Here is a 13,625-nt window from a genome sequence, read left to right as displayed (position 1 = left end):
CATGTTGCCCTTTTTCTCAGTCATGCAGCACTATGAGAACAACCTTATTAGAGCATCTTCCCTCAAGGAAAAACACTAACGTACAATGTAATTTGTACAGTGCAAGTTGCTTTGTTCTAGCTTACTATTGCTAGTTCCCCTTCAACAACTGTCGGTGTCCCCTCACCAGTCTGACATTACCAAGCTTGATAGTCCTTGGGAAAGAAATAGAATATCAGATATCTATCAAATTTTTGTTTCTGGGCATTAGTAAGCAAGATCAATTCCGGGATAGTTTTTGAGAGGGCTCAAGAGTTGGCTCCCGTCAATTAATGCCTTCAAATGCTTCCAAGTTAGAAGAATCTCAGATTGAAAGATACCAACTGCAAGTTTTATTCCAAGCACCAAGGCTTTTTGCCTCAAGCATCTAGACTATAAATACCACCTCACCCAATATGGGGTCAATGCTTTGTCAGAAGCTAGATTTGGATTTTGCTAAATGGGGAGTCTAGGGGAGGGAGATGCTAGTAGAACCAGTCAGATTGCTGTTTTTAAGCTATTTGACAGATTTGTGAAGTATTAAAAAGGAATCCTCCTACCTCTTTTTTCCTTCAGTTAATATACGTACCCTGTGAAGAGCAGCATAAATCCCTCATGCCCAAACCAGAAAGTGAGAAATGTCTGGACTCTGATTTCTAAGTATGGTTTTCCTTAAGGAGTGTCTGCTTCAAGTCCTCACCATACCAATTACAGCTACACAGATCTTTATAAGATCGGTATACAACTAAACTCAAAGCCCATACTCAGTAGTTATCAACGGTTCACTGTCAAACTGGGAGGACACATCTAGTGAGATCCTGCAGGGCTCTGTCCTGGGTCCAGTGCTATTCAATATTTTCATTAATGACTTGGATAAAGGAGGGCAGGGTATGCTTATAAAATGTACTGATGGCACCGGGAAATGCTACCCACTTTGGAAGACAGGATTAGAATTAAAAATGACCTTGACAAATTGAAGAATTGGTCTGAAAATCAACAAGATGAAATTCAGTAAAGACAAGTGCAAAGTACTATGTTTAGGAAGGACAAATCAAATGCACAGCTACTAAGTGGGGACTAACTGGCTAGGCGGTAGTACTGCTGAAAAGGATTTGGCGGTTATAGTGGATCACAAATTGAACATGAGTGAACAATGTGATGCAGTTGCACCCCAGAATGTTAGCCTTTCCTGCATTAACAGGAGTGTCATATGTAAGACATGGAAAGTAACTGTTCTGCTCTACTCAGCACTGGTGAGGCCTCAGCTGTGTAAGTACTGTGTCCCGTTCTGGGCACTTTAAGAAACATCTGGATAAAGTAGAGAGAGAGTCCAGAAGAGAGCAACAAAAGTGATAAAAGGTTTAGAAAACCAGACCGATGAGGAAAGGTTAACAAAGGAAAGAGTGTCACAGCTATCTACCTTTCCCAGACCTGAAGTAGAGCGCTGTGGAGCTCAAAAGCTTGTCACTCTCACCAACAGAAGTTGCTCCAATAAAATATATTACCTCACCCACCTTGTCTCTCTAATATCCTGGGACTGACACAGCTACAACACCACTGCAAACAGAATACTGAAGAGCTTCATTGATGAGACATTGGGCTACAAGATAGATTATTTCTCCCAAATCTGTTATTAGCAAGATTTAAAACAAAACCTATAAAGGAAGTGGTATATACCAGCAAGCCATGCTGTGGCTCTTTTGGGATAATGAGACACTTCTCCAGGGATAAGAGAATCATGAAGTGGGGGTCACTGAAGACTCATTTCCTTATTAGCACCCCACCAATACACTTACTCTTCCACATCTCCCAGTGCATACTCTCTAGTTACAAAGATCTCCCATGGAGGACTGCAACACCATGCACCTCCATGCCTGCAAGAGCCTCCCCATCCACGAGAAGGCTGGAGGCTAACACACTCTCCTCCTAAAGGAACACCCAGTTGCCTCCAGCAGGCCCTAGAGTACACACTATGCTGGGGAACTAGCCTAGAACAAGATAACCACTCATTCATTCATAAAAATGGTCCTTTTTATCTCCTCTAAGCACATCAGGAAGCAGCCTACTTTTGAAATCCAGATATGGGTGTAAATATTTAATGCGACTAAGATGTTAACACATTCAGGTTACAATACTATAAAACTAGTAAAAGCTCTAGTAAAACTAGCTCTAGCTGAGAGCATAAAAGCTTCTTTGTGATATGCAGGGCATAATCTGTGTAAATTAGCCTATTCAGGCCTTATCTTGACTTTGAGTGTGTGCTCCCTGGGCTGTTGAACAATTAGTCTGAATATTAATATGACAATTGTTCAAATGATGAAATTCACATAGAAGTTTCCTTAGCCCCCGTTTCATACATCTTTCACCAGAATCAAAACTACAGGCTTCAGTAGAACTCTCCTGTTTTCAACAGTCTATAGCAGGGGTAGGCAACCTGCGGCACGCGAGCTGATTTTCAGTGGCACTCACACTGCCCAGGTCCTGGCCACTGGTCTGGGGGGCTCTGCATTTTAATTTAATTTTAAATGAAGCTTCTTAAACATTTTAAAAACCTTATTTACTTTACATACAACAATAGTTTAGTTATATAGTATAGACTTATAGAAAGAGACCTTCTAAAAACATTAAAATGTATTACTGGCACGCGAAACCTTAAATTAGAGCGAATAAATGAAGACTCGGCACACCACTTCTGAAAGGTTGCCGACCCCTGGTCTATAGTTTATAAAAGGTAGAAGACATTTCTAGATGCTATAGAGCTGAAAACTGTATGGAGCATATCTCCAAGAACATCTCTGAAGTCCTTAAAGGCAACAAGATCTTTCAAAAACAGAATAAAAAAAAATAAAGAATTGCCATGCAGTAGGCTGCCCAGAAAGTGGGGTTTTAAACTTAAAACAGTTCAAGTTCACTGCTGTATTTCTTCAATTATCTCCTTGCAGAAAGACAACCTTCAACTTTCTCTCTCCAAGGATTCTTTTTAACTTGCCTACCATTCTCTAGGAAAAACAGGATTCCCAGCATGAAAGGTTCGGATGAAATAATGAGAAATGCTTCAGTTACAGTTTTCTTTAAGTGTACGCATAACTTGGGGCCTATGCTCTCAAGTTGAATATGCAAGTCTATATAACTGTCCCCATTCTTATAAACTATCATTACCAAAATGTAAAAATAGCCAGGAAAAAGGAAAAAGAATCAGCAGCAAGAAGTTTGATTACTTCCACAGAAGTTTTATGTTGCTGTTTTATAAAGACTCCCTGAAGTCCTACAGCACAAACTTCATCAATGGGGCAGAAATCTCACACACAAAGTAAAATAAAGGCCCTCTTGTAATTTTTCAGATTACTTGTAACAACAGTTCCATAACCAAGTGAGTTGTTTACATCTGTGTCAATGAAGGAGCAGAAGCAGAAGCACAGTCCAGTTACATACCAAAATGGAATTTTATAGGTAAAGTGGAGCTGAGGTTTAAGGGATGATTTGACTACCTTCTCCAAACTGGGGACCATGTGAGCCTTTTTGCTAGCAATGTGAAATGCAGACCAGGGACAGCTGGGTAAATCCCATGCAATTAGCTGATTTTAAAAAACAGATAGTACATATTATGCATGCTGTTTAGAGTAATTGATATTCCCCTTTTTTAGGCGGTTGTTTTCAGAAAACAGAAAGAGGGAATGTTTAGGGCTGCCATCTGGCAAGGATCTCAAATTCCTTTTAAGTGTCCAAAGGATAAATAGGGGAAGTAGTCTTGGAAATACCTGTTGCAGTATAAGGCAGAAGATGTGGGATTAAGATTACTCGGTAGTTGCATCATAATGTTAATGAATTTACATTGCATATAAAGGAAGTATGCCATAAAACAAAGTTATGAATGCTAACATTTACATCCAATCATAAAAACGTAGAGGCTATTTATGAAATGGTAAAATTACTTCTACAGAGTTAGCAATTTATTAGACACTTGGAAAAAGTTAAATTATTTAAATTACCTGGATGTGGTCTTGAAAATGGTCCATCTTTAGCTTGAGTGACTCCAAAACATAAGAAAACTAAAATACTGGCAACAATACCTCTGAAAATAAAGAACAAACTACTCAATATATATTTGATTCACCAACCCACTCCAATAAAGAAAATCATGACAAAAAGAATCTGTTTAAATTCTTAAAAGTCTAGAACATCTTGTCTCTTTGTACTAGTGTAATTTCTCCAGATCAGTTATAATTTCCAGTGAGAAGCATGTTTCATCTTTTGCAGTTTTTGTTATAGGGGAAACTGGTACTAACCCATATATTTAGGTTTCCTAACACTGCATAATACTTTCCATTATAAAAGATTCATGACCTTTTCTGAAAAGCTCTTAAAACCTCCATAGTTTACAGAAGGTCTTTGAAATTCAGCAGGGAGAAAGTCCTTGGGCTAGAGAATTGTTTTCTTTGTCCCATTAAATTTCATTCAGGTGTTGCTGAGCTATAAATGGTTGAAAATAATCATTTCCTTTCTCACTTGTGTTGCCTAGGAATACGTTAGCCAAAATAACTGAACATGAATATTCCAAGATCATGTCCATTCAGCTTCCAAATCAGCAACAGACACTGCATGGGAACACCAGGAAACTGCTGGAGCAGCCACACTGGGGGTTGGAGAAGAGAACCAGGCCAGGCTTCCCCTGACTACCCCATAGACCTGGCATCTGGTCCTAGTGCCCCAATCCCACCTCCCAGATACCAGCTTTCTCCTGCTACCAGCTAGTGTTAGTCTTGTAGCTCAAGTGATAGACATTTGTGCTTCAATGTGAATTGTTCAGTTTCAAACTCTGCTGATTATTTATGATGGGAGATTGTTACAGTTGTAAAGAACAGAATTTGTTTTTAAAAAAAAAACTAGGGAACTGCATGCAGAAAATATTAAAAGGACATTCTTTAGGTTGCAAATGCTTCGAAAGTTAGGAATTGCCAGATTTAAGGTTGCTTGTGCTTTGAAAAAAAGGATGTGAAGATTCACTAAATGGTGAAATTGAGACTCTCGTGTAACCTTTTGTAATGCTTGTATTCTTGCCTATCCATGCTTCTTAATATATTTCTTCTACAATGTAAATTAAATGTAGCCTGCTTTTTTAATTAAAAAGAATGAATGTCTACTATAACATCAAACTCCCTGTCTGAGCTACCATCCTTGTAATAGATGGATCAGCATGCTCAGATCTCTGAACATCAAGAGACTCATGGGCATGGACAAGGGTCTGAGGTAAGGCTGTTTGTGAAACTTTCACTACATTTATTTGAAGACCTGCAAATCTGTTACAACTTCAAGATACTGGAATCTATAGAACTTTAACTTATTCCCAAACTTTCAATTCTTGTATATTTAATATTCTTTGAGTGCAACTTGTGTAAGTTTCACCTCATGTAGCAGCCTTAACTTAAAATGTTGTTCTCCTTGAAACTATGGAAAAATGGCACCTTCTCCCTCTTCACCTGTTGCCCTGAATGGCTAAAACAAAAAAACAAAACAAAAAACTACCTTAAGAGCTAGAGATCTGCCAGTTTTGTACTAGAATGCCAGTATCCTCAAGAGTTACCATCATGCACAGATGGTATATTTATCTGAAGTTATTAGAGAACTAGCTTTTTTGAGAAAAAAATTAGATGTAGTTATTTATTGGCTTGTCACCTTAGGTCTATCTACCTAGGAATATGTCTCGGTGCTGAACAATAAAATCAGCAACAGATACAATGGGTATTGAAAGTTTAACTACTTTAAAGTAAATGGCAGGAAACAGTTTAATGCCATCACAGAAAACATAATCAAGACCTGGTGAAAGTACTTTAAATACTCTTAGCACATGACTTGTTACTGAGTTCAGACAGCTTTTGAAAACAGAAGTAGCTGTGGGCAGGTTCAGGCTTACTAATCAATTGCTATCACATGAACTAAGGATGGAATATTTGCGTAGGCAGGGTTCCAATTTGGGCTGAAGCAGCACTGGTAAGAGTACTAGAATTGTAAGCTTCAGCACAAGTTGAAAAGGAAGACATTTTAGAAAAGGACTTATTGTGCATTTGGACTTTTAGCACAACTTTGATACATTATAACAACTAATATAATTGCCAGTTTGTGATTTTGCTCAAGAATTACTGAAAGTTCCACATTACAAAATAAGTACCTTAAAACATTTCTTCAACAGGATAGTTCATAAATGTAGTCAAAGTTGTGACTCTGGCTTTTCCCAAAATAAAGCCTACAAACAGGCTGGTTTTGTTTGTGGGAGATGGGGAATTACTTGAGGTTGACCCTACTTCTATATTCAGGCATTTGGTTACCTGTCAGCACCCTGTCCACACATGATGGAACTCTATATGAAAACTACATAAATAATGTACTAATACAGTTTAAAAGGTTAGTATGCATAAGGCTGCCATATTTGACTGTTTTTCAGTAATAAAATATTTTTCAATCATGGCTCCTTCGGAAGTGTAGCTGGGGCCCAAGAATTCAGGTTGACTACTAGCAAGTAGTGTCTTAATGTTTTTTGTTTTTTTTTCAAAAAAGGTAATGTGTTTAAATGGCTAAGGATGGAAGTTTTACCATCAAAAACTAATAATGACAACCAAGTTTTAGCAGGATTAATTGACAGTCTTCAAGGTGTTGATAACTGCGTTGACACAACAAGTATATATTAGGGTTGCACACTAAAATTAGCTAATAAATGAAACGGTTGACACAGCAGGTAGGTTCCACCAAGCTTTCCAAAAGGTGAAGAAAGCAATTACAATTTATAGCTATTTTCAAAGAATCTAATTACATTCTCTGTGTATTTGATTTGCGCCCCCCCCCGGCATTTGAAATTATGAAGCTGGCATGTACATTCATAACTGTGCCTATATTTACATCTAAAATGATCGCTCTACACTTTTTGTATTATGTTCCAATACAAATTTCTTAAATTTATCATCATTTTGCTTAGCCCTGAGCTAAGAGCTCCAAGGCACCATCTTAGGTTTTCATCATGTCATATTATCCTGGATCAATCTCCAAGGGAACCTGCAGTTATACACATTTACATCTATACTAAAAAAATCTAACAGTAATATCAGCTGGAAATTAATGAAGTATGTTGAATTTTTGATAATTCCCTTCTATTTTTAATTAGCTAGAAGAAAGTTATGCAACACCAGCATTTTTCCAAAAACATTTATGTGGCAAAACCACCATCATTCTTCCCAATGTCACATTTATTTTTCAGTTTCCATCATGCAGTGTCCTAATGAGGCAGCCTGAAACCTTAATGGATATCCCAAGGTTTCACCCATCTGTATGGTGTCCTTCTGGCTTATCCTGGAATGAACAAAGGGCTTTACTGGCCTTAGAAGGTCTGTTGCACACTCAGGGCTGGTCTACACCCAGCCGCTAGTTCGATCAAAGTTCTGGGTTCGACTTATCGCGTCTGGTCTGGACGCGATAAGTCGAACCAGGAAGTGCTCGCCGTCCACTGCGGTACTCCAGCTCGGCGAGAGGAGTACCGCGGAGTCGACGGGGAGCCTGCCTGCCACGTGTGGACCGCGTCTGAACCGCGGTAAGTTCGAACTAAGGTATGTCGACTTCAGCTACATTATTCACGTAGCTGAAGTTGCGTACCTTAGTTCGACTTGGGGGGTTAGTGTAGACCAGGCCTCAGTCCCATAGTTGGCTTTGAGAGGCATGGCTAATGTATCTATTTTCTTGGACAGGTTGGACAGGCAGGCTCAGCCAGGCAGGATCCAAGTGTGGGGGGACTTAGTGTGGGGGAATCCAGGTGTCAGCTGAGAGGGGTGTGTGTGGGACAATCTGGGTGAAGGAAGCTCAGTCGGGGGTCCAGGTGAGGTGGGGGATCTGGATGCACATGGGCTTGTTGGTGGGTTTCAGGTGCAGAGGCAGTGGGACTCTTTAGAGAGGTCCTGGTGAAGGTGGTTGAGGCTCAGCAGGGGTGTGTGTGTGAGGGGGCTTGGCAGGGGGTTCAGGGTGCTGAGGGAGTGGGGCTTGGTGGGATGAGGGTCCAGATGCAGCTGGTTGGGGCTCAGTGGGATGGGGGTTCAGGCATGGGGGCGTCAGGGTGGTCCAGGTGCATAGAGAGTGGGGCTCATCAGGATGGGAGTTTGAGTGCAGGGGGCTTAATGGGAGGAGTCTGGGTGCAGGGGCTTGGTGTGTGGGGGGGTCTGGATGCATGGGGTGGGGCTCAGTGGGGAGGGCCGAGTGAAGGGAGCGGGGACGTTCAGGTGCACAGGTGTTGGACATAGAGAGGAGCAGCTCCCAGTATAGTGACCTTTCCCATGCATGCTGAAGATCAATGGGGGCAAGAAGCGGGGGGGAAGGGAGGCATGAAGAGCTGGGGGAGGTTTCTGGGGGTGACCTGGCCCTGGCCACTCCATGCAAGAGAAATGCGCTCCTCCTCCCCACCCCCAGCCCAGCCGGAACTAGCCGCTGAGCCTGGCACAGGTTAGGACCCACTGGCAGAAACGTCCCCAGCCCTGAGGTGGGGGGAGTGGGGCTCGGCGGGGGGGCGGGGGATAAGGCTTGGCAGGGTGAGGGTCAGGTTCTGGATGCGAGGCACAGCGGGGGAGTGTTGGGGGGGGGCAGATGCACTGGGGTTGGGTGTACAAGGGTGGGTCTGACCCGGCATCGGTCGGGGAATACCCAGCCCACCCTCGCAGCGATTTACCTCTCTGCTGGCTGCTCCGGGCACCCAAAACCAAGCACCTGCACTGCTGGGGAGAGGCATATGACCGCTCTTGTGAGTTCCCTTTGCTTCCCTGTCAGAAAGTCATTTTTCTGCACGGAAGCAAAGAAATCTGCAGGTGACATGAATTCTGCCTGCACACAGTGGCGCAGAACTCCCCCAGGTGTAATGTCAGTAAGACCTTGTCTGCATTACGCTCTTTTCAGGAAAAGTTTCCCTTGTTGGCAACATAAGTGCAGCTCCTCTGGTGATAGCAATGATGGCATGACAAGGCACTGGTTGACGCTAGCATTTTAAGCACCCACTGTGAGTAGAGTTAGAAAAAAGAGTAGTTAAAATATTAGGGGCTATCTGCAACCTTGCTTGTTCTAGCACACCCACAGTTGCTACAATGGGTGGACCTGCAATAGCATTCATAACAGCAGGATTTTTTTCTGGGGAGGGGAGCAGGGAAAGAGGCTAATATAAAGTCAAAAAGGACCAAGAGGAACTCTGCCCTCATCATGAGAAACTTATGTGGTAATTTGTTAGAGAGTCACCTTTTCAGCTTCCAGTCTGAATCATAGAATATCAAGGTTGGAAGGGACCTCAGGAGATCATCTAGTCCAACCCCCTGCTCAAAGCAGGACCAATCCCCAGACAGATTTTTGCCCCCGATCCCTAAGTGGCCGCCTCAAGGATTGAACCCATTGGCCTGGGTTTAGCAGGCCAATGCTCAAACCACTGAGCTATCCCTCCCCGCTATGAATGAATGAATGGTGTTTATATAAAGGCAAAAATGGACATGGATAGTTCTCATGGGTTCTAATATATAAGTCACGCAACTTCCATATGCCAAAAGTCTGTCTTAGAACTGCAAGCTTTGGAACTGTACCAAGATGTGTCTCATGGCAAAACTCAAATCATTCTTCTCTAAAGAGATACCTGTCCTGTCTCAACTCCCTCATTAGGCACTCAAAGTGCAACACTTGTCAAGTGAGATTAATCTGCTGCAGGACTTACATGAATAAAGTGTCCCTCATCACTGACAAGAAATTTCAACACAGTCCTTTGGTTAGCAAGATAACACTTGAAAATTCCCAACATTTGAGATGTAATGTGTGATAGCATGTATGATATCAGATTATAACACCATAGCTCTCTGCAGGAAGTCTAATGAACAGTGATTGTTTATAAAGCTATCTTTACCCATGAAATGTTTAATAGCCTAGAAGATCTTTTTTCTTTACTGATCCTTAAGTGTTCCACAGCAGAAACTGGTGTTCAATTGCCAGCAGACAAAGTACACCTGTAGGATGATTATGTGCTCTGATTGTTGTGTTATGATTGCTATATGCCCTCAGTAGTTGTGGATGGCAAAATGTCTTACCAGCTGGTGGAAAACTGTGCTGACCTGCTGTGCTCACTCATTTACTGGTTGTATTCTGATCACAATTTCAACAAACACAATAGCAATCACCAAAAATGCAAGTGATTTATAGCCCAACCTCTATTTCCGGTCTCAGCTCCTCCCACAGGAGCAGGGTTGCTAACCAGCACAAAGTGATGTGAAGAGAATGCACTAGATAAAATTTCAGTCCCAGCAAAGAGCTCTTTTGGCTGCTTGTTTTGTTTTTGTTCCCTTTTTAAAAAAACAACACCACAGAACTATTATACTGATCACAATAGTAACACTGCCTGAACAGAGCACTAGACATTAGGATTTTAGCTGTGTTGGGCTTAGGCCTACTAGCAGCCATTCTCTTCATTATTATCTTCGCAACAAAGATTCCTTCACAAGCATTTTCCCTTTATGGATGACAGAGTTCCATTGTGCTGATGGCTGCACATGTTTGAAAGAAGGAAACTGCAACATAAACTGAAGGTTGCAGTCTAACTTCACCTCCACTAATAGTGTCCAGATTCTGGAAGTCACTGCTGCAGGTACTGCAAAGTTTCTCATTTGTGTTCTAAGTCACGGAACAGACAGCGCAGAGATGGCGTTCAAGATGTCCCAGCAGAACTCCTGGGTAGGGTGCCCAACGCTGTATTTAAAAGATAAGGGACTGTTTTCTTAGCACCCCCGCCCCACAATATTATTAAATATCGATAAAATAAATAAATAATAAGCAGCAGTACTCACCTACATTTACCAGGGGCATTTCTTGCTCCTTTTTGCAGCACTCAGCAACTCACGATCTTGTACAGAGATGAAAAAATAAGGGCCGACCCTTGTAATAAGGGACTGATAGCAACCCTACTCCTGGGGCACACATGTACTGTTAAGTACCTTCAGCAGAGTCAAGCATAAAAAATAATATGTCCACCTCTAGGGTTCACATTTACTTGTTTGAGATCTTGAATGAGCTTTTGTAGTGCAACTTATTCATTCCATCAGCTATTTCTGCCACCACATGAGTGAGTGTGGCCTGAGTGACTAGTCTTACCCAGAATGCGACAGCCTGAAGGTTCCTAGCATCTACTGATACAGTTGTTCCAGTCTGGACAGCAATGCTATCTTGCCAGGCAATAAAGCATACAGTTCTTGGAGTTATAGTTTCACAGTGAGTCCCTTAAGGACAACAACAAATCTGGCTGTAAGCAAGTTGAGCCTAAACTTCATGGCTCTGCCTCTCAATCTCTCCTAGAGCTTCAGCTCCCATTATATCTGAAGCATAAAGACTATTCAGGTCTGAACTCAGAACTTACTAAAATATCTGCAGATTCATTCCTCCGCTAAGCTATAGAAAAACTATGTGTATGAACAAGATGGTTGAGAACTTTTCTACTTAATATTTATACACCTTTAAATCAAAGGCATAAGTCTAATTTACTACAGGTAGTAGATAGTGTTAGCTTAGCAGCCACTATTTTCTGAAAACTTGTTAAAATAAATATGAGGACTAAGATAACTTGTGAGTTAAATTTGGAGTATTCATCACAGTTAGTTTTCATTTGTGCATTAAGATAAGAAACTTATCAGCACATGGAACAATATGATATGGTGCTCAATGGGCTTAGAACCAAACTAGGAAGTGATTTGCAGGTCAGGATAGAGGTACATTTGTAAAGTTTAAACAGCACTTGTCCAAAAGCAGGCCTCAAAAGTACTTTTAAGAACATAAGATTCTTTCCTTACTTCTCTTAACTTGAGAAAAAGCAATGCTGTTGGGAGGTGCCAGATTGACAGCCTTGAAGATTCATGTCTGCTTTTGGGTCAAAAGACAAGTACAAGCTCTCTGCAACAGCTTATCACACTGGCTCAAAGCTGACTATTCTGGAGGGCTAAAAGTAGTTCAGAAACTATATTCATTTAGGCTCAATCCCTTTTCAGAATCTACCTAATGGACTGCCAGTTGTGATGGTGTTTGTGATGCTGGCCCTCTAAAGAGTCATCAGAAAATAACTAATCTTGGCCATTATTGTCCTGGTCTAAGTTTGAGCCAGTTATGTTGAGGTAAATAGCCCTGTACCCACTTATCAATGGCTAGTCATTCAGGCCTGGTCTACACTACGACTTTAATTCGGATTTAGCAGCATTAATTCGAATTAACCCTTCACCCATCCACACAATGGAGCCATTTAGTTCGAAATAAAGGGCGCTTAAAATCGATTTCTGTACTCCACCCCGACGAGCGGAGTAGCGCCAAAATTGATTTTGTCAATTCGAATTAGGGGTAGTGTGGCCGCAATTCGATGTTATTGGCCTCCGGGAGCTATCCCACAGTGCACCACTGACCGCTCTGGACAGCAATCTGACCTCGGATGCACTGGCCAGGTAAACAGGAAAAGCCCCGCGAACATTTGAATTGCATTTCCTGTTTGCCCAGCGTGGAGAGCACAGGTGACCACAGATAGCTCATCAGCACAGGTAACAATGCAGGCTGATAATCGAAAAAGAGCACCAGCATGGACCGTTCGGGAGGTACTGGATCTGATTGCTATATGGGGAAAGGATTCAGTGCTAGCAGAACTTCGTTCAAAGAGACGAAATGCCAAAACTTTTGAAAAAATCTCCAAGGGCATGATGGAGAGAGGCCACAATAGGGACTCAGATCAGTGCCGCGTGAAAGTGAAGGAGCTCAGACAAGCCTATCAAAAAACAAAGGAGGCAAACGGTCGCTCCGGGTCAGAGCCGCGGACATGCCGCTTCTACGCTGAGCTAAATGCAATTCTAGGGGGGGCCGCCACGACTACCCCACCTATGGTCGTGGAATCTGAGGCGGGGGTAATCTCAGCTACACCTGAGGATTCTGCGGACGAGGAGGAGGAGGAGGACGAGCTTGCGGAGAGCACCCAGCACTCCGTTCTCCCCCACAGCCAGGAGCTTTTTCTCAGCCTGAGTGAAGTACCCTCCGAACCCTCCCAAGCCAGTATCCAAAACAACGACCCCATGGAAGGGACCTCAGGTGAGTTTACCTTTTAAAATATAAAACTTGTTTTAAAAGCAAGGTATTTTAATGATTATTTTGCCCTGAGGACTTGGGATGCATTCGCGGCCAGTACAGCTACTGGAAAAGTCTGTTAACGTGTCTGGGGATGGAGTGGAAATCCTCCAGGGACATCTCCATGAAGCTCTCCTGGAGGTACTCCAAAAGCCTTGCCACAAGGTTTCTGGGCAGTGCAGCCTTATTCCGTCCTCCATGGTAGGACACTTGACCGCACCATGCTTGCAGCAAGTAATCTGGTATCATTGCCTGACAAAGCCTGGCAGCGTATGGTCCCGGTGTTTGCTGGTGTTTCAAGCAACATCCGTTCTTTATCTTGCTGTGTAATCCTCAGGAGAGTGATATCGCTCATGGTAACCTGGTTGAAATACGGGAATTTAATTAAGGGGACAGAGGTGGCCGTTCCTACTGGGCTGTTTGCCTGTGGCTGAAAAGAAATCCTTCCCTGCAGTTAGGCGACCGCG

The 13,625-nt window shown here is 42.4% G+C and overlaps 1 protein-coding gene across 1 annotated transcript in view; it reads right to left on the bottom strand.

The window, feature by feature from the left end:
- Window positions 1-13,625, bottom strand: part of PTDSS2 (phosphatidylserine synthase 2) — a 73,120-nt gene that overhangs the window by 35,514 nt on the left and 23,981 nt on the right. Inside the window, exon 3 of the mRNA XM_024213311.2 lies at window positions 4,008-4,090. Coding sequence (XP_024069079.1) covers window positions 4,008-4,090 — 83 coding nt within the window. The remainder of the gene's footprint in view (window positions 1-4,007; window positions 4,091-13,625) is intronic.

The sequence above is a fragment of the Terrapene carolina genome, unplaced genomic scaffold (genome assembly GCF_002925995.2).
Source record: "Terrapene carolina triunguis isolate 2854851 unplaced genomic scaffold, T_m_triunguis-2.0 Scaffold261, whole genome shotgun sequence".
NCBI lineage: Eukaryota > Metazoa > Chordata > Testudines > Emydidae > Terrapene > Terrapene triunguis.
Note: the sequence above shows the minus strand (reverse complement) of the source record. Positions and strands in the feature narration are given on the sequence as shown.